The 21,429-nt window shown below is 45.7% G+C and overlaps 1 protein-coding gene across 6 annotated transcripts in view; it reads right to left on the bottom strand.

The window, feature by feature from the left end:
* Positions 1-510: 510 nt before the first annotated feature.
* Chd1 (chromodomain-helicase-DNA-binding protein 1) overlaps positions 511-21,429 on the bottom strand; it is a 50,450-nt gene continuing 29,531 nt past the window's right edge. For 4 of the 6 annotated variants that reach the window (XM_077658054.1, XM_077658051.1, XM_077658052.1 and 1 more), the window contains exons 19-33: positions 21,305-21,404; positions 21,125-21,211; positions 17,804-18,004; positions 16,668-16,867; positions 15,961-16,335; positions 15,577-15,769; positions 12,812-12,910; positions 10,836-11,087; positions 10,498-10,626; positions 9,302-9,480; positions 8,368-8,530; positions 7,298-7,581; positions 5,615-5,788; positions 4,964-5,077; positions 511-2,683 (exon numbers count right to left, since the gene is read on the bottom strand). In XM_077658054.1, coding sequence (XP_077514180.1) covers positions 2,365-2,683; positions 4,964-5,077; positions 5,615-5,788; positions 7,298-7,581; positions 8,368-8,530; positions 9,302-9,480; positions 10,498-10,626; positions 10,836-11,087; positions 12,812-12,910; positions 15,577-15,769; positions 15,961-16,335; positions 16,668-16,867; positions 17,804-18,004; positions 21,125-21,211; positions 21,305-21,404 — 2,869 coding nt within the window. In that variant the 3' untranslated portion in view covers positions 511-2,364. The remainder of the gene's footprint in view (positions 2,684-4,963; positions 5,078-5,614; positions 5,789-7,297; positions 7,582-8,367; positions 8,531-9,301; positions 9,481-10,497; positions 10,627-10,835; positions 11,088-12,811; positions 12,911-15,576; positions 15,770-15,960; positions 16,336-16,667; positions 16,868-17,803; positions 18,005-21,124; positions 21,212-21,304; positions 21,405-21,429) is intronic. The other 2 variants (XM_077658056.1, XM_077658057.1) reach the window with 1 other exon arrangement.

Here is a 21,429-nt window from a genome sequence, read left to right as displayed (position 1 = left end):
TGCTCCAAAGCTGTGCGAGAGAGAAAGAGGATAGGCAAAGAGGTTCTCCAAGGCTGCTGTGTATTTAAAATTGCCGCACTCATTTTGAATGACTCTGTTCGCAGTGCACAAATAAAAGTGTGGCAATAAGCAAGAAACAGAGCATTCCATGAACCAATCAAAATCAAGTGAAAATGTCAGAAAAAAATGCAAATTATCACTTTTGTTAAATAACCCAATTTGAACTGAATATTAACACAAAATCGGGCGAGCGAGACGTCGAAATGCTTCCCCTCTGGGCTGTTATAAACCAGTTCCACTGCTGCTTCCTGTGCACCAGTACAGAGTACACACAGCAGTGCAGAAAGATATATGACAATGCCCATGGAGCCCTCATTGGAAAGGCTTATACTGCCACAATTTTATCCCCCGAATTAAAAAAAAAAAAAAATAAAACCCGAGAATGAAGGGCTTCATGTGTACACGATATACATTAACTGCAAGGCTATTATTACGCACACTGCAAACCACTGAAGGTCTCCAAAACACAATCTTATTGTCAATATAAATAATATAAATAAGTGCACAGTGATGCCAAAATGAAGCTAACTTATACTACTCTGGTGAAAACCTACTATTTTTCATCACCTTTCTGACAGCAATGAAAGAAAGCAAATAACTCAACACTTGAAAGCTACACATGCTGCAGCATACAGCCTGTCTTATTGTGCATGGTTGTGTAAATGCTAAGTTTAGAAAGGAATGAGACGGCATTTCCATCAAGTCTCTCTTTTCTCCTTTACAAACATATTACAAAAATTGACTACTAAATAAACACTCTCTTTCTGTACATATTTTTGGGACTAGCATTTGGTCCCCCAACAATACCGCTCATTGACTGCTACCCAAGTAATCACATTCATTTATGTACACCATTCATCACACAGTTTTGATTCCAATGTGCACAGAGCCATAAAGCTCATCGACTTCAAGCTATCACATCATCACACTGTACATAGTTTCATTATTAAATCATGCAATGAGGTCACTTACGAAGCTGTTTTCACAATGTCTCTTCACAGCTTAATCACATGATCACTGGTATCCTGAACAAAAGTTTTGTCCATTTAACACGACACGGTTCAAAAGCTTCAAGCCTGACCGTGCCTACTGCACAATCCCAATGTGTTGCACACATGACAAAGGAGTGCCACCGAAAATTCTCTGCACCTGTCTCAACAAGATTCAGATATTCCCTGCAACTTTGCACTGTGCGTTGCACACTAGGCCATTCTTCCCAAAGCAAAAATAAACTCACAGGTGCCTTGTGGCATCATGTGAACTCAAAATATGTCATTTCTTGTGCGATCAGCAGAACCATCTTTGGTCACAGATGACTTGTGCATGCTGTTTGTGACTAACACGTGTCCATTGTGCGCACTTTCAAATGAAGAAAATACTTTGTGCTATATACACGGCACTTTCCCTGCAACTCTTGGCCTGTGACAATGGGAACTGCTTGATAAGCTAGTTCTAGACAAAAATGGCTAGTTGAGTGATAGATCACAGCAAATGCATTCATGCAAAACAGATATAAAAAAGAAAACATTACAAGCAAAGCCTCACACAAACAATGACATGAACTTATGGAACTACACAATCCTGTACATACTAGCGCTTGTCTAAAAAAAAACCCCCCCCCCCCCCCCCCCACACACACACACATACACACGCAGGCAGAGAGACTCGCACCTCCTCATGAATAATTACAATTACTCTGACACCACCTTTCGTCCACAGCCAAGTACCTTGCCAGCCATAACAGTTCAAGCGTCAACATGAGCTGGCAGCATTGTTTTGCGAGTGCTGCACACTGAATCACAGATTGTTTAGATTCATTTTAAGAAGTTGGAATGCTTTGAGAAGGCAATACACGGCCATCAACATGTGTACGCAGACTGACAGCCAAGAGAGACAAAATGCAAGGCAAAAGCCTATCAAGAGAGCATGGCCCTTTCGCCACCATAACAGCACACCCTTAACAAAACATACCTGCAGACGTTCACAGACCATTTCTACACTGGCATTCCATTCAAGTGATATCCATGCGAACACAGGATCTTAAGGGGTAGCCATTTGCGTTCTGGCACAAACCTACAAGAACTCCTCCCTGTAAAAGAAATAACTCCGCACAATGTTGAATTCGTCCTTTGAACCACATGAGCAACGAAGACAAAAGGCGACTACTCCAGTTTCAGAATGAGTGGCACACAGTCATCTGGTGAATTCAGTCTTGCTTTGCAGCCACGAAAATCCACACCTTTTGGCAGAGCATAGTTTCTCAAAAGATGCACCCACTGGTTTGGAGTGCAGCTGAGGCGTGACCTATACGTGCTTTGGAGGAGCATCTGATGGCCGATCGAAGTGGCTGCCACTGCCTGGTGGTCGTGAATAGCTGCCGCCACTGCTCCCTCCACTGTTGGTTCGTTCTTTCCGCTGCCATGAGTCACCGTGTCCTTGGTAAGGGCTGTAGGGCGCCAAGGGGCTTGTGTGGTGCTCACCCATGACACCTGGTAGGGGAGGTTGCAGGGTATTGGCTGGAACAGGCGGTACTGCACCATAACCACTTCCATAAGGGACAGATCCCGCCACGGGGGGCATGCCATATGGCACGAAGTTGCTTCCTCCACCACCACCATGGTACCTGCACGAACAATGAGCAAAGGTCATATTTGTGGGCTCAAAATGAAACTGAAAGAATTAGTCTTGACATGGACAGGAGCAATATGCAGCTTGCAAGCTGTGAAAGATCTCGATCAGCGTGTGTCTCTCTTCCCTGTGCTGAATTTGATTCAAATATACACATGCCATGATGAACATTCCATTGCCATTCAGCATCAATTTGATGTGACTCGAGAGGAACAGCTGGTGGGGGGGGGGGGGGGGGGGGGGGGACCCAATTTAGCTACTCATATTTTTGAGGACTGCTGACAATGATCAGGAAAGCCAGCACTGAGATGGATGTAAACCGAAACCAAGTACAGTAGAATCTTGATGATACGAACACGGTTGATACGAATTTTGGGATGATATGAATTCGTAAAATGCCCCGACAGACGTGAATTGTGTACAAAGTGCAGAATTTCGGATGTTCTGAAAACTCTCCTGTGCAACCGCGGATGATACAAACACATCATCAGCGACCGCATCCTCGAGCACTAAGTGCTGTCCGCATATCACTGAGTCCGCAATTGCTTGTCGTGTGGTATGAACCACAAGCCACTAGGTGACCAATGGCATGCAGCCCACACATTGTCGAGTGCGCGCCGTCGAGCGAAAATCGCCGACTTCCCATCGTAAAAACACTCCATGTATTCCAGCGCGGCCTCTGGAAATAAATCTGAGCATCTTCAAAACGCCGCTGAAACCTGGAAAAACATCTCTCCATTCCTCTAGTAAGGATTGCCTGAATTGCCATCTCTTCAGCTGACTGAATTTTGTCGCTACTATAATGTGCATTTCTGGCGAAATTTTATATACATGTTTTGACTATATCAAACTATTTTACCATTTCTTACCTATTCGATATGACAAGGTTTCACGGGAAATTTCAGTGTGGGGAAAAAAAGGGTATGCAATTTTTAACTAACAACTGCTGCACAGTTACTTAGGCAAAGCAACAATGCGCGAAATCATTACTGTTGCATGAGGCATGCTACTGTCAACTGTGAATGAGATTCCACTGCTGTCAACAAGCAAATGTCATGTGAATGTCAATACAGTGCTCATATACCTATAAATGCGTGTAAGGGCCGCACGCACCGTTTTCCCGAAGGAAATATTAAACAATTAGCTGTGGTTTAAACTTAGGTTAACCCTGGTGAGAAGCGAAAGCTTCCTTCGCATGGCTACATTCACAAACGCCACACACACCGCCGAACGAATTGTCTGTAAAGCGTCGATGAAATGCCCAATGGGGCAGTTGCCACATGCCACGGTGGGCAGATTGTGATGACGTCAGTAGGTCACATGACCTACCACGTGACACCTGTCACGTGACTGCACTGACGCTGCCCTCTTGAAAACCTAGCTTAGTGAAGCTTTCGCTTCAAAAAAAATATCCATGTAAGTAAGGGCCACACCCAAACTTTCCACGACCCACATGGGAATAGCCTTCAAAATGCACACACCGTGGCCTCTGCGATCAGCCCTGGCTGCGAGCAACAGTGCGCTTGATCAGGGAGGCAATGCACGCGCACAGGAGCTTCCAGGTGCCGCCCATGGATGGTGCCTGAGGCCGTGGCTCATCATCACCATCGTCAACTTTTTCCTCTGCCGCAAGCTCCCACTATCCATATCAGCATCAGTATCACAAGCTCGAGCATGCTTGAGCCTTTTGTGGCTGTCAAAGGCACAGGAGTTGTGGTAGCATGTTAGTTCACCGTAGTTGTGGTTTTCGTATGCTGCCGCCAAGCGTTGCAGTTTTAGCATGATGGGCAAGCACCTTAACACGGCTGGGAGTTTGCTGTCGAACACGGCAAGCGTGCAGTGGGCAGGAAATTCAACGTGGCCGAGAAGCATGTCCAATGAAGGTGCAACCAAAAGGATGCATTGAGGAACACAAGCTGCAAAAAGCATGCTTTCCAAGGCAAGCCGTGGAAGTTTCTCGAGCTGGAAGAAGAGCTGCTCTGCTAAGTGATGGAAGCGCAAAACAAAGGCTACGCGTTGACAGCGTACGTGCTGCGCGACTTCTTGTGAGATGAGCGTGCACCTGACCACAGTACCAGCTTGGAGTCTGAGTACTCGGCGAGTGACGAATGAACGTAGAATAAATGCCGCTCATTCTTTGTGATTGGTGTGTTTTTACTTTAAAAAAAAGTTTTCTTAACCCATTGCGTGTATGGGCTGCACCCCAAAAATAGGATGTCAAATCTGCAAAAAAAAGTGCGGCTCTTACACGCATTTATACAGTAAATAACCTCACCTTCTGTCAGGTTGCTGTGTCCGGGGATCTTTGTCTCGTTTGTAGACTTGGTCATCCATGCGGTTTCCCTGGTAATGGCGGTACGGGTCACGCTTGTTGTAATCATTGTTATACCTGGAAGAGTGGGGAAAACATAGCTTATTTTCAGAAGGTCGTCTATATAACAAAATACATTTTTTATATAACAGAATACAAAATCTTTCTTTCCTTTTCTGAAGTGGTGCCTTCAAAACCTTATCACTCAACTTCTGCAATAGGCAGGATGATCATTTTCCCCTCACTGCATTCTTTGATGTTAAGACAAAAATGCGCATCCTGTGAAGATTGCATAGTTTCATTAAAAAATTGTTTTTCAAAGACCAGGGTCCCCCCTTAATAGCCGAAGGGCCAACCGAGGTGGGGTGGGAGAGTCAAATAAAAATAGCACTAAGCGTTTGTAAAAAGCAGTGGGTTTCTTTGTTTTGCCTGAAATCTGCAAAACATCTATGGTATCAACAATGCATTGTACTAGTTGTCCCAGCCAAATATTCATGTGAATACAGAAGCAAAGAAAGGCTCTAAAGCAAACAAAAGCAACAGCCTAGTGAGATCAGTGACCTATTATATTTTGTTTAAATGGCAAAGTTTATGCAGCCATTTCAGAGGACAAACCTGTCTTTGTAGTCCCAGCCGGAGGCAGAGTTGTCGTGGTTCCAACGTTCTTGGCCTGGTGGGAAAGATGACGGCCTGTGGGGAGGATGGCTGTAGCTGTTGGAACTCTTCTGGTAGCCACTGCTGCTACCCCGATCTCGGTAAGAGCCACCGCCACCTTTTCCATGGCTGTTGCTGAAACATTGTTAGAATGGTACATGCTTGCAACTACAAGAACTTCACCGCTAAAGACCAGCACCATGCCAGCCCGCTGCACACAACTGGAAATTTTCGCATACACGCAGCGCATTGCACCTAACAAAATCCAGGGTTTAAGAACAATGGTTAACTGGCATACTATTAATTGGTTATATGAAGAGATATGAGAGAGGCCTTTGTCCCGCAGTGGGCATCGTGAGGATGATGATGATGAACAAGGCACAGTATACAGCATAATAGTAAAAACACTAAGCGGCACCATTTTAGACATGCTAGCTTTCTTCTGAAAGCTTCTCTTTTTTATTTTTACATTTAGAAGGAACAGTGCTGCAGTCCACAGGTGTTAGATATTATGGCCACTTCAGCGCACCGGTAATGATTGCAGCTGCACCAAGCTAGGTGTGCCACAGCTGGAAATAGTAAATCTGCATCGCTGACAGTGGGTTTCTCATAACAGACACTCATGTCACGAACATTTCAATCTTTTAAGGATTGTTCTGAACACATTCTTCTTGCCTGTGAACAAATCTGCCATTAAAAATGTGATGCCACAAGAAGTGTCTTGCGGTGCTCCGCAATACTAATTATGCTCCACCAAGATATCCAATGAATCAAACTTTGATTACATAATTTTATCTAATTAACCATAAAATTCAATAAAAATGGCCATGTCCATTCCAGACGAACACCAATAATACTGCCTTAGCTTTATTCTTGAAAAATGTTTCATTCTTTTCATAACATCGGTTCAGAACCTCTGAATGCTGGGCTTCGGTCACATGCAGTTTTTAAGGCTGAAGCATACAAAAAGAGGGCCAACATAAACTAGAACTTAGCTGGCAGGAAATACCTACTCATGGCCAAATAAATCCTTAGATGTACGGCTAAACTTACAGATGTACAACCAAATCCTGTTGATTCAACTCTCAAAGAGGCACAATATTTGATTGAGTCCCCAGAAGGTCACATTCAAAGAAAGTGCACAAAGATGTTGCAACACAGTGCTCCATTATTTGTCAAAACAATTAGCAATTTCAAGTTTGCTGTTTGCATTTAGAACATGCAGGAATTTGCATTCCAAGCATATACCAATGCATCTGAGTGCTCATTTGGAAATAGCCTAATGCAAAGAGCACATTTCATCACTGTTGAGTCTCTAACTGTAGCCTATGCTGCATATGAACCCATGGAAAGCACATTAATACAATCCTTGTGCCTGTTGCAATCGCAACTGATGTAGTTTCTGGTCACTGTGTGTGTTACTTCACCGTCTGTCTTTCCATAGCTGTTGCTTTGCTTCGGTGTGGGGCTTGTGAGCATCCTCAAGCTACTAAAGTAAAGGAGCCAAGCACTGCCACAGCTCAGTTGGTAGAGCTCCGCATGTGACACATTCAAAATGTGAAGGAAATGCAAAAACTGCCTTTGTTTTCTCCAAAGCCCAAGCTGAAAACAGCTTACAAATCATGTCAATTCTTGCTGACCCACCTGCTGCTGTCATTCCGTTTGTCCCTTGACTTGTCCTCATGTGGCCGTTTGCTCGGCCTCTTGTGGTCATCCTCAGCATGCCTCTTCAAACCATGCTGACTACTGCCACCATACTGGCTGCTGCCATGCTGACTACTGCCACCATACTGGCTGCTGCCATGCTGGTTGCTACCATGCTGGTTGCTACCATGCTGGCTGCCACTGTGCTGGCCATGTTGGCTGCCGTGATGGCCTCCATGACCAGTTCCATGAAGGCTGCCGTGAATGGTGCCGGGTTGGCTTCCCTGCACATTGGAATCGAACAGCATCGCATCGGCAAGCCCTACAACAGGCGACATGTGCCATAATGAGAGGCACAGAAGACGCACTGTCCCATGTTCAGCTCTACACCTTTCATACCAATCCACGTCCCCATGCAACTTAGTAAGCAAGCAAAAAAGGGGTGCGCCATTCCTTGTGTTATTCATAAAGGTAATCTGGCGTCACTAACAGTACGAGGCTTACCAAGCCCAACTATGTACCTCATGTGAAGGTGCCGGTTGTGGCTATGCAGGAGGTATATTGATCACAGGATGTCCTGAACTGCGTAACAGACAATCTTGAGACCACAGGAGTTAAAACCACAGCTCCACACCAAACACACCAGGTTGCTAGGAAGGGCTAAAAGCATAGTGTGAAACTCTTAGCACATGTGCACTAAAATGACATTAGACATTTAATGTATAATTCCATCTATGCGTGCAACATGAACACGAGTGTAACACAAACAAGCTTAATGCCAATCGCTCCTGCGCTGCCCTTTATAAACCTCTCCCTGGTGTAAACAACGTGACATCAGATGGGCATGGCTCGATGGGCAAAATTGTCCACTTTCGCTTCTGAACAGGTTTTGCTTGTTTTTAGTGTGCCCCCGCTGCCTTTCTTCTCACAAATAGACATGTCTCGGTACACCTCATGTGTTCATCAAACCAGAAACGTGCACTGATATGAGCTTAGTTTTAAATAAGCTAACCAGGAGTTCGTCCCATTCTGATTTCCCTATGCCTGACTATGAGCTGCAGCTGACCCACCTCATCATGAAGCCTTGGTTTCTTGTCATGTTCTTTTTTGTCGACATCTTTGGGACGGTCAGACTTGTCGGCATTCTCGCTTTTCTTTTGTGCGTGTCGGTACAGCCGGAAAAGGGCTTTTGCATCCAGCTCTGTGAACTTGGCCACGAATGCCCACAAATTCCTGTCACAAAGAAGCAGGCCAGGGCATCAACCACACATTCTCCAAGTGACAGTCACAACAGAAGAAGCAATGTAAAGGAGTGCAATGATCAACCGATTAGCAGCGACATGTAACAAGCACACTTCTTGTAAAACAGCGCAACAGCTCGTAGCCAAACAAGGATGGGACAAAACACAGCGCTGTGTTTTGTCCCTTGCTTGTTTGGCTTCGAGCCGTTGCGCTGTTTTATAAGAACCATGTCTGACCAACTCGCCCACCAGTTCATAATGTAACAAGCATACTCGCTGTGAGACAGGAGACTCGTGCAGAATTTGATGAGTACAAGTGGCAAAAAAGCAAAAAAGATTCCTGAACAAGGGTATTCCAAAAAAAAAAAAAAAGAAACTAAGTTCCTCTTGTATTTTTCATTTCTTCAATGCATGCAATGGCTGAGAGAATTCAGTTTCTTTTGCAGCACCAGAAAGCTTTCCCAACCACCAGTGCATCATTTCGTCTGAATTTGAAATAAGTACAAAAATGCATAAGCATATAAGATTAAGCGCAAAAAGCCAGTAAAGTCATGGCATGCAATGGACTGTGCCTTTCTTCATGTATTCTCGGGATCATCATTACAGTGCAAGTTAAACAAATCTGAGCAGCCTCCTTTCTGTTCAAAACTGCTCCTCATTTGTCATTGCACCAAAACACTTACCAAGAACCCACTGATCACAAAGGCACGCTGGTTAAAAAAAATAATCCAAATGCAGAGAAAAGAGAAACCCCAAAACTTACGAACGCCACTGCTTGACCTTCTCGGGATCAGTGTACTCATTGCAGCACTCGTTGATGTGCTCGCCAATCTTCAGCAAGCAGAGCCGTGTGTGGTTCACCTGCTCGTCATCATTCATCGAGGAGTCCGGCGTGTCCAGCTGCTTGAGGGCCCGCTTCACTGGCCGCATCTTCTCCTTGCACTGCGTACATTGCATTTCCACTTGCAACAGCTGCACGCATCAAAGAAAAAAACCTACCTACCATAATTCCACCAGCTGATGCAAGCTCCTTCAACACTTAAGGTGAGATCTGAGCTAATAATTTAGATGCACATAAAAAAAAAAAGAAACAAGCGTTCCCTGCAGCGAATCCACACTGCTTAAATTTTGCTTCACTGGTGTAATTTCTGTCCCGTGCATGCTGGTGATCAACCCAAGATTTGAAAACTTACCCACTGCTCCTGCTGTTCCAGAGCATGTAAGCTATACAGCAGTTTAGACATTTACACATTACAGCCTTAAAATCTGAACACCAACTCTAAAGCAGCTGAGAATCTTAATTTGCTGGGCTAGTCAGTTTTGCATCCTTGTAAATCTTAACACACTGACAGACAGCAAAAAGGGGGCGTCGTCTCACTTTTTTCTGTCTGTCTTTGTGCACTGCAAGATCTACAACAGTTCCTAGTGACTGAACTTCTCTGGAGAGTTCTGTCACATTTGGTTTAAAATAGGAACATACCATCACGTGCTTGTAGGGTGCAATTTGGATAGTTTGCGATGCAAGCATCTTTCTGGTAGCACTGTTTAGAAATGAAGATTTCACCACCTTATACTCGAGGATGTCAACACAAAGCTGAAACCACAAATTAATTTGCACAAAAATAATGTAGAAACAAACGTTCCAATTTATTTTCACTCAATTTTTATAATTGCCTTCCTGTTACAAAATTTTACTTGCAGCATTATGCAAGCCTGCTTCCTTTTTGGACCCCACCACACCAGGGTTCAGCTCATGGTATTTTTAAAAACCTAAGCCATGACAGCAGCAGACAGCTTACACCACAACAAGACGTCAGCAAGGCGAAAAGCAACCTGAAGGAAGACGGCGCACATCTTCCATGCAGAATACAGGGTTTCCTTTCACAACAGGCTCCTCACATCCAGTCGGACGGAAAAATAGGGCAGCGACAAACATTTGCTGTGGAAGAACACACTAACCTCATTGAACAGCTGCAAGTCCAGGTCACCTGTGGCCTCAATGACCTGTGGAGCTGCATTAGCTGTGTAGTGCATTGCTGGCATTTCCTTTTTCACCTTGGGCTTTGCACCTTCCCCTGTGCCTTCATGCTGAAAAATACAAACAAAATAGCTCAACTCCGTCTCTCTCCCTCTTGCAGTTACACAGAAACTGCAATGCTCAACCGTAACCTAAGCACAAGCTCCTGGTCAGTTGTCATTGCCATTTGACTAGCGTTAAGTGAAAGTGCCTACAATCATCACTAGAAGTAGTACTATGAAAAAGTGCTGATGATGTAAAGTTTTCTGGGCAGACCGACCTTCTTTTTCTTTTTCTTCTTCTCCTCCTTGTCCTTTCCATCCTTGGGCTTGTCCTTGTCCTTTTCTTTCTCTTTTTCCTTCTTCTTCCGTTTAGCTTTCGGAGCACCATTGTCAGAGGACAGCTTGAAATCGGGTGCAGGCACGCTGGGGCTAATGTTGAGGCCCTTGGCAACACCATCGATGATTGCGGCTGCATTGTTCTGGTGCGCGTCATCCTCCATTTTCACTTTAGGCTTGCGTGACTTTGAAGACTGAAATGAACGAAAATGACAACAGCTGATGGAACTAAAGCTAAAACACAAAAGCTTGCCAAGCGAATCATGGCTTCCATGTGGGTTTTTTTGGCACGCCACGCTTCAGACTGAGAGGACAACAAAAACTTGGAAAAATCACTGCAGGGTTTTTGCCTTTTGACTATAGCCATGCCTGGGCCTAAAACTACAAAAAAGGGTTGTTTGATCACTTCAACCGCAGATGCATGCACACATAAGCAGGCACAGCAAGCATAGCAAGAGGATACGTAAGCAAATGCAGTGCAGTCCACTTAAGCAATTTAATACAGTCATGACAAGGTGCCAACAATTTTTTGAGGTTCCTCAGTCTTAGGACTACCTAACCGAACCAATGAAGGGTACCTGTATGAAAGATGCTGTCAGTCATTAAAAAAACAAACAAAAAAACTGCACTGAAGAAATCAGGTTGTACAAAGTGAAATGGAGCATGACATTAACCTCTTAAAATAATAAATATCCACATTTGTTTCTGCAGTAAATGAACCTTAATCATCATGCACACAGTGCAATCACTTTGCTGCATACACCCTGAGCGCGGCCGTCTGAATTGCATAAAAGTGGTGAGACAAAATCACCTGAATACAGTTCACTGCAAGTGTGAACTGAACCACGGAAATCATTGTCCGCAATCCACAACACAGGCTGGCCAAAATGCCGTTTACTCTGTGAAATTTGATCAATTTTATTTCAAGAGGCAATATCATCCCTTAATCTCAACAAACAAAAGAAAGGCCATCAAGACTATAATTCATTCACAAGTTGTTTGCAGCACTGTGAAAGTTAAGAGCTCTCTCGTCGAATCGGGGCCAAGGAAGACGACAATACTAGTCCCTCGAATATTTGAGCACTGTCACAACTATTTTTCAGACAGTTACTGCAGTAATTGCAAAGGTAGTTCAGGGTGGCATTTTGAAAGTACAGAGAGCATTTCATTCACTGGTTAAATCAGCAGAGAATGCTCGCACGAACACAGCACTGCGGCAGCGTGCTACCAAGGGGTGCGCTACCATTCGCAAACATGGCGCCCGCCGAGTAGGCAGAGTCTCCTGCGCACAGCAGCTCCACACTGGTGCGCTTTCCTTCCCAGGGATGAAGCCTCCAGTCACGGATGAGAGGCACAAAGGAACACATTTTACAGCGCGCACCATTCAGATTGGATCACAGCTCTGCAAATGACTTGCGAGATAGACTATAACAAGCTTTCACTGCTGCATCTAAAATGTGAAAATGATCATACTGTTTCATACAGGCTTTTTCTGCACAGAACCAGTTCAGATCTTGGCATGACTGAAGGTACTGCTGAAAACAGCAAACAATATGTCATTACATGTGCTTTGGTTTTAAATGAACTGCACTGCAAACACAAAGCGGGGAAGGGGACCTTCGAAGTTACAAATCAACCATGCCGGGAACCACCAATGACTGCAAAGCAAATGATGCCAAAAAGAGCAACAGGTCTTGAGTAAAATGCCCCCAAAGAATTAATTCCCATGGTACCTCCAGAGTGCTATAAACCCTTTAAAAACAAAAACTAAAAGCAGCCCATTACCACATTGCCAATGAAGTGCAATTTCTTTCCCATACGCTGCTCACCCATCTCGCCCATTACTTTCCGGGAAGGAGGAAAAGCAGGGAAGCAATTTTGAACCCGCCCACCATTAAGCAGTCATCAGTGGACTCACCATGGCAGTGTCGCTGTCATTGCTGTCATCATTGTCAACAATGGCTCTGCTGAGATGGACTTTTTCAGGGCGGGCCTTTCGGTTTCGCTTGGGCTTTTCCTGTGATAGAACACACAGTACTATCAAGTGCACATCACCACCATGAGAACGAGCAAAAACCCTCTCACTAGTAGCAACTAGACTGTTACCTTCTTGCAAACACGCCACCACCATAATTACCCGAATCTAGGCCGGTACTTTAAAAAAAAAAAAAATCATTTACGAAAGTTGGGGGTCGGCTTAGATTCGAGCATGCGGTTTGCCCGCAACCGCTAGACACGTAACACCACCTTGATGCCAAAGCTTGCAGGTATGCAGGCTCCATTTTGCTTGTTGGCACTGGCTTGTTCGAACGTTGTGAACGAAGGTCTCGCCGTCCCGTACTTGCTTGTGTTCGTCGCCACGTGACTTCGAGAAACGCCCGTGTTTGCGGCGCAATGGGGCCCACCAAGAGATGCCATTACACTGTGGCTTTTAAGCCGAAAGTAGTTTTGGCCGCAGAAAGCACTTCAAACCTACAAGCTCAGTGCGACTTCGGCGTGGACGAGAAGAACATGCCCCAGTGGCGGAAGCAGAGCTCTTCAACTGCGCTGCAAAGCGAATGGTCTTCACTGGACCCAAGAGCGGGCAGCACCACGAGGTGGAAAAGGATGAAATAGAAGGAAAGGTGTGATGCCCATGACAACAGAGACAACAGTACAGGCAAAGGCGAGGAAGGCCGCTAACGTTAGAGGCGTCCCACGGACCCGATTTAAAGCCAGCAGGGGCTGGGTCACGCGTTTCATGATGCGTTTCAGGTTCAGCCTGCGATGGCAGACTTCCGTATGCCAAAACCTACCCCCTGACTTTGAGGAGAAGCTGGTGGCATCTCAACGCTTTGTGATCAAGAAGCGGCGGGAGAAGCAGTACAGTCTGGGCCAAATCGGTAACGCTGATCAGACCCCAGTGTATTTCGACATGCCTGTGGCGTACACAGTCAATGAGAAGGGCGCAAAACAGGTGAAAGAAACAACTGCTGGGTATGAGAAGCAACATCTTACCGTGATGTTATGTTGCACAGCCGATGGGCGAAAACTGCAGCCCTACCTCATTTTTAAGCAGAAGACACTTCCATCCGGAGAGGTTTTGCCTAAAAACGTCATTGTGCGTGCACAAGAGAATGGATGGATGAGTGGTACTCTAGCTGAAGATTGGGTGAAGACCGTTTGGTAACGTCGTGCCGGGGCCCTGTTGTCCAAAGAGTCACTCCTAGTTCTCGACTACTACCGCGGCCACTTGACAGATGCCGTAATGAAGTGAAGTGAAGTCAGTGCTTTCGAAAAATGGTACGGACATTGCAGTGATACCCGCAGGAATGACGAGCCAGCTACAACCGCTCGACGTTGCAATCAACAAGCCCTTTAAGGATAGGCTGCAGAAGCACTGCAACGACTGGCTGACGGTTCAAGACCACCAGCTCACAACGACCGGGCGCATCAAGCGTGCTTCGTTTAGCCAAATACAAACAGGGGTAGCCGCCGCATGGGAGGAAATTCTGGCCAAGCCGATTGTGCGGGCCTTCCGCAAGTGCAGCATCTCGAAAGCGCTGGACGAAAGAAAATACAGTGAGCTGTGGGAGGAAGCCAGCAACAAAGAGGACAGCGATGTCAGCGAATTTGACGAGAACGATGAGTGAGTATTCGACGTGCTACGACGACCGTCGCAAGCTTAATAAAATGCATGCTTTAGTCCTAGTCAACGCCTTTTTTCATTCAGCTTACATTCGAGTAAACTTTTTTTATTTTCTGACTTTATGAATTTCAGGGGTCAGCCTAGAATCAAGGCCGGCCTAGATTCGAGTAAATACAGTACATTATTTTGCTGCATCAAAAAGAGAGTCAGAAAGCCACACACTGGATTTCATTTCACAGCACGGTATGCTTCAAAGCAGAGAAAATGCAGTTTACAGGAACCTGTTAGCACACCAGTAAAAGGAAATGGATTAACTGGGGTGCTGTCCACTGTACTGGAAGATTAAAAATAGAATTTAAAAAAGGTAAAAGCATGAAAAGAAACCACCAGAACAGGCCACCTTTCGGCTGTTACTGTAAACGTTACGAATCCAAATACAAGGAAAAATGCTAAATGGCACAGTAGCTGTGAAAGTGGACATAATCTGTAAACACAAAAAGGAGAGGGCAGACTCCTTGTTGACCACTGTAAGCTGCCCACTTACTGAAAATGCAAAGTTCTTGCAAAAATCGAACAAAAACTGGAAGAGACACAACAAACTGTTTTCCTGTCATCTTCCCTACTTCAAGACAAAAAAGATGTGCTCTCCTGGATATCTGTAACCAGAAATTTTTTTTTCTAGCATGCTTGTAGGCAGCAGTTTTCTGCATAACTGAGTTCTCAAGGTTTACTGTAAACAGTCGCACGTTGACGCTGGTCTCTTCCACTCACACTGCAAGCACTATTTACGTCCTTATCCCTTTGCGCACCACATTTAATTTCTCAGCAAAGATGGAAGTACAAACATGAGAAAAAAGAAAGGCCCCAGTTCGCAGACCAAAGTTCTGGCGAGTCCCCATGGTGAAATGGTCAGCCAACGGGAAGCTTCCCTCTTTCACCCCTCGTTAAATTTGCACCTCAAAGGACCACCTACCCCTCACCTCTTCTACTGTGCATCAGCAAACGAGGAAGAGGAAGAGGGGGGGGGGGCCAGAGAAATAGGAGCTGCTGCCCACCTTGCCCTCCTTGAGGGCCATCTGCCGCGCGTGCACCCTACGCAGCAGCTTGAGCAGGTAGTCGGCACGGCTCTGCAGGTGCTTGCATTGGGGCTTCAGCTCCTCCCCGTCGGGCAGTATCTTGGAGGTCAGCCCCAGGTTGGGGTCCATCTTCATGGCCTCCCAGCTGCCCATGCCGTGCTCATAGATGCCCCTGGTCAATCAAAAAAGTAAGCACAGTCAAGAGATGCTCTTCTCTGGCCTGGTCTGAGAAAAATGGTGCAGTTAACAATTTCTAGTTACTGCAGTCTTACTGCACACGAGTTTTTCCACACAAAGCGTGCCCATTAGCTGAACAGAAAGCTGGCACAACACCCTCGGCAGGTTTCCACAATGCAGATGTACCTTAGCAGGGCAGAGTCTTCAGCCACAGACCATGGGGTGTCAAAGTGGGCATCCTTGGTTGGCATGTCCAGAGTCCAGTGCCTACGCTCTTCCGCACTGACCGGCAGCACAGAGTCCAGCACGCTAAGCTCCTGGTAGCTGGCCAGCACCGACTTGGCATTGACAGACACGCCAGACAGCTTGAAGGTGGTGCGTTGGTGCCTCCGCCGTGTAGGCGCACCATTGTTGTTGGTCTCAGGGGTGTCTGTGACGGCAGCAGATGCCTGGTTCTCCTTCATGGCCTGCTCGCAACCACTGTGCAGCATGGTAGCCAGCCGTTTGAGATCAGCCAGAGGCTTCTCTTGCAGCTCGGCATCCAGTGCAACTGCATCAAGCCTGGAAGAAAAAAAATTAAGCCTCAAGCTTCTTATTTTCACTTACTCCACCGACCATGCAGGTCTTTTCTCAACACCCTCAAGACATAAAAGACAGGTTTGGACACAGCCAATGCCCTTGCATATCATTTCACCCAGTGCAAAAAGGGTAAGGTTTCCTTTCTTCCCATGCAAAATAACAAGGAGGTTTCTACAAAAATTACCAATGCATATTCTTTATCTAATGCCTGCACGAGATGAATTTTTCGCTCAATGCTTATTGCTCTTTTTTTTTTTTTTAACGTTGAGTATGCACCATGGCTGCCCAATTAAGTGGCTTGAGGAAACACCAACCTCTTGGCTGGGACGGGAAATTTGCGATAGCTCTTGATAAAACGGCGAATCTCCGCATCTGTAAAGCCCTTGACCGTGTCGCGTGGAATCAGCCGCGGGCGGCCACGCTTCCGAGGCCGAGACTCGTCATCCGAGCCATCACCACCAGAGCCCCTGTCCCTCCGGCGTGATCGTCCGTCGTCGCTGTCAGAGTTTGCAGTCTGCAAATGTCCATGGAAATAAAAACCTTCATTTGAGGCACTGCACCAACCCTCTCGGAACACAAAGCCAGGGCTATGTTCCACACGCTACGATCCTTCTTTCTGGTTGTATAGCTAGCAATACAGTTCACTTGCAAGGAGCTCTCAGAAAATATGTCTGTTGGTGGATATGTAAAACATCAGAGCTAAGGCTATCAAGCTACCAACAAAAGGTTGGAAATGTCTGTTGTCTTAATGGCTGAGTTTTGAAGAGTTACAAATGATTTTTAAGGAACTTAAAGATGCAGCATTTCTTAAAAGCAAGCATTTTCTCCTAAAAATAAGCTAGGGAGAAAGAGAATGTACTGGATGTATGAAGGCGTAAAATGCCTTTTCCAACAGTCACCATAATTCACCCACTATCAACAATAAAAGCAATTAATTGTGCATCACAACCTCAAAACCACCGACAGCTCTAAATAATATTAATCTGCTTAATCAAATGCTTATGGTCACAAGGGCTGTCATACAGTACATTCTGAAACTGCAGGCCAGAATGAATAGGACGCAATGTAATTTGTAGTCATGACTACAAATGCAGGATAAGACTACTGCAGGAATGCAATATGCCTTTCCTCTCCTTACAACCTCTTCGTCCTCCTCACAGTGCTAAGCGAGACCGAGGCTGAGTGCTTAAGTGCACAGTCAGCGCTTCACACGACAGTTACAACCCTTCTTCTTGTCTTAACCTTCTTCACATAATGCTAAGTGCTACTCTGGGCAAGGAGAGGTGGAGGGATTTGTGCAACACCTACCATGACTTTCAACAATACAGAGCTCGAGTTTCTACCGCCCTGCCAGCATGGCCACCAACGTATAGTGCCAGGTACATGGGTCCACATGTTTTGCAGCATGTAAAACATGCAGTGCAACCATGCACAAAAGTTTAATACGCACCTGATGGATTGACTTTCGGCTTCGTGGAGGCAAGTAAAGTTCCATCTGCTCCTTCTGTCGCTCCTCATCCTCCACACGCTTACGGTCAGCCTCGGGTATGATCTCATCCCAGTCTTTGCTCTGGGAGGAATCATCTTCAGCCAGACCCTTGGCAGATACTACCCCAACTTCTTCCTCCTCAGTGAAATTGAAGCTGGCCACCTGCAAGAGCAGACGTGTAAAACAACTGAATATTATCAAACACGACGCCACTTCACCTCAAAGGGACGCTGAAGACGATTCCATACAATTTTTACAGCTGGTAAAAATCAAATTATGCATCTTTGTGGCTATACTGATGGCTGTTCGGCATCAAAAGACACATTTACTGCTGAGAAAATTGGATTAAGTGAACCCCCCCCCCCCCCCCCCCCCCCCCCCCCCCCCCACTCGATAAATCAACTACTGACATCAATATCGAAAAGGACTCCATGATCGTTGTTTGGATGCGAGTGGTCGTACAGCCTAGCCTGAGATGTCCTCACACCATCACAGTTTGCTTTTGAAAATAGCCAGTGGTGGTGATAGTCGCAATTTGTTATTTATTTATTCTTTCCCTGCTTATAAAAGCTCCAATTCCAGTGAAGGCAGCCCCTTTGTATGTAGAACACTGCAATCGATTGACACAGGCCAACTTCAATTAGTTTTTGGTGTCCCCTTTAAATGACGGATGTAAACTTACTAACACTGTGCACCTGAAAATAAACAACCGTACAAAAAAGAACCTCACACGTTCATTCCGCAACTCGGCAAAGCAAAGCCTTAGAGATAAAACTAAAGAATTTACAAGCTACGAGTGAATCAGTTCCACAAATTCATCCGGTCCTAATGGCAAATGAAATAAATTGATCGGCCAGTTATGCGCCAGAAACAAGTACTGGAATGCATTTGTGTGAGCAAAGAGTTTTAGTGCTGGAATATATGACGCTATTTATGCTCCAAAGCATGTTTATTTATGGGGAAGGGTTATCAAAATTAAAAGTAATCGGCGAAGTGCATTTGCTTGCATTTTTTCTGCCAAGACTCCATCAGCACCCTCTGCAGCTTGCCCAAAGTACCTGCGCAACGCCAGAGTTCTCATTTACAGAGAAGTGGCATGCAGCAACATCGAGCACCGATGCTACTTCATGTGCACTTGGCGGTGGCATAGTTTCGTCGCCACCGTCGGACTCATCACTGTCGGCTGTGTTCATCGCACGTGAGCCCTGCTAAGTCTGCTGGGAAAATGCAGCCTCAATTATATCGGCGTCACGGCTCCAACGTCTCCACACTACTGTCCATGTAGCTCGCGCTTGCGTCACCAACAAAAGCCATCATCACCCAAACCGCCATAGTACGTTTACACCATGTGATCGCGACCCAGAGACCGCGGCACAACGAAAACCTGGAACGGCTCGCGCCGAAGCATCAGCACAAGTGTGGCAAACTAGGCTTGTTGGTGAAGGTTCATACTTAAAACAGCACGACAGACGGGACAAAAAATATAATAAAAAATGAGACAACAGAAGTGCTTGTGTTGTCGCCTTCTTGTGTCCAGTCTGTCGCACTGTTTTTAGTATGAAGCAGCAGCAGAGCGGGCGAGTGCTCCAGCAGCGAAAACCTGCTACGGCATGCACTGGAACATGGGCTCCAAGAGCCTCGTGCACTCAGCATTTTTTTTTCTTCTTTCCCATTGTTTTACATCTCTGGTAAATTTGGAGCGTGTCTTACTCGGTATAGGTCAACGTCTATCTATGAGCAGCGGTGTTCGTTCGAATTAACTGCAGCGGATGCCGACTTGTTCGAATTATCGGGTTCTTCCCCCCCATTGAAATACACAGGGCTCTGCCGGGAACCAGGTGCCAGTTCGAATTAACGAGCTTTTACTGCATAAAAATTATTTGCACTACAGTGAAAATGAGTGGATGCATTGCAAATGTGCATACACGAACATTTGCATGTGGGAGAGCATAGCACCATGTTGCAATGCATTAGCATCATGTCTTTGATGCTGGCACTGCTGTATTTCCGCAACCATCCAAGACAATAACCAAGACAGTCTCAGGTGCGCAAAATTTTTTTTATCGGCTGAACTTGGGACACACTGCCAAGGCTTGCATTCCACAGAATGCCACAAGCACTACAAGGCTGTATACAGCCAAAAGAAAAGGCTCATGATGCACAATACGCAAGGTGTTGGCAGTTGTCAAAACAGGTGCTGGCAGTGAACTGACACTGGCATCTTATCTCGGGCATTACTACCAATGGCTATCAAAAGCTGCTGCCAACAGATGCTAACAGATGAAATGGCAGCAGGTCTAGCGACTGGGCACGGAAGTGCAGACATAAAACTCACTATTAAAACAGAGACCAGCATGCTCAGATGGAGCACATATACTATATACTGCTGCCTATATATCTACTCCCGACTTGCACCCCTAGCTGGCCAAAAAAGAAAGTTGACTCCAAATATGACGCATAGCCTCTCCCACCACACCCAGCGTGTGCGCACCTCAAAGCAAAAAAACGTGCAACAATACAATCGCAAGGCCAGCAGCCAGAGGCAAATGGAGATAACTGGCAACAAAACAGCACCCTCGCGTGCAGCCCCCCTGACTAACGGCAAACTAAACAGCCAACAGTTTGGCAGTCTTAGATTCCGGCGCAAGTGCAACTTTTCTTCCAGGAAAGCAAGCGCAAGCGAGCAGGGTAAACAGTGTGCAATCCATCCCCTTGCCACTCGCACCTTTTGAAGCCACACACGGCGACACGGCAGCGCTGATATTCCCAAGCATGCCTTGCACGCATGCTGGTGGTCTGGAGCAGCAGGGAGCGTAAATTGTGCAGGTAAAAGTTTTTTTTTTTATAAACCCCAGTAACAAATTAGGGGCACACAAATTTCGCGAAAATGCAAATTGCACAGGTAAATACGATACATCTAGAAGCAAAGGCATGATAAACAAAACAACTATAACAACCCACCTAGATGTACACACTAAAGCACACACAGGTGTTGAGTAACTAAAACAAAGCAACAATGAGCAGAGAGAGGGTATATTGACAGGAAAGGCAGAGAAGTTGGCCGGAAAAATGAATATCTGGCCTGCTACTCTGCACTGGGGAACGGGAAGGGGAGAAAAAAGAGGGTCACGATGGGGGACGATGAGCAAAGTAGGCAATAAGCAAGCCTCAGCTAACACAAAAGTAATTTTAGAACACCACATTTTTATAACAGTATTTTAGTCTTAGTATCATAGACACTTTACCTAACATATCAGGGATGAAACAAACACATCTACCCACCTTGAAGGAACCCAGGAGCTCATCTCCAACAGTGGATGGCTGCTCTTCCCTGGTCTCGGCCCGCTGAAGGATCTCGTCAATGTCCACCTGATAAGAACAACATATGTATTTTTGCGTCATCATGCCTTAAGTTCTGCACGGCGACAGCAATGATATTCTGTCCAGCATCAATGGCCACACCTGAGGCTCTTCATCTCCGTCTTCAGTCTCTTTGAAGAGCTCTTCAGCGCCAAACTTCAATATGGCTGCCAGCTCCTCCTTGTTGAAAGGGGTTGTGTTGCTACAGAAGGAAGCAAAAATAAGGT

This window comes from Amblyomma americanum, chromosome 3 (genome assembly GCF_052857255.1).
Source record: "Amblyomma americanum isolate KBUSLIRL-KWMA chromosome 3, ASM5285725v1, whole genome shotgun sequence".
In the NCBI taxonomy this organism is placed as follows: Eukaryota; Metazoa; Arthropoda; class Arachnida; order Ixodida; family Ixodidae; genus Amblyomma; species Amblyomma americanum.
The sequence above is the reverse complement of the archived record's forward strand: the minus strand, read 5'-3'. Positions and strand labels throughout refer to the sequence as shown.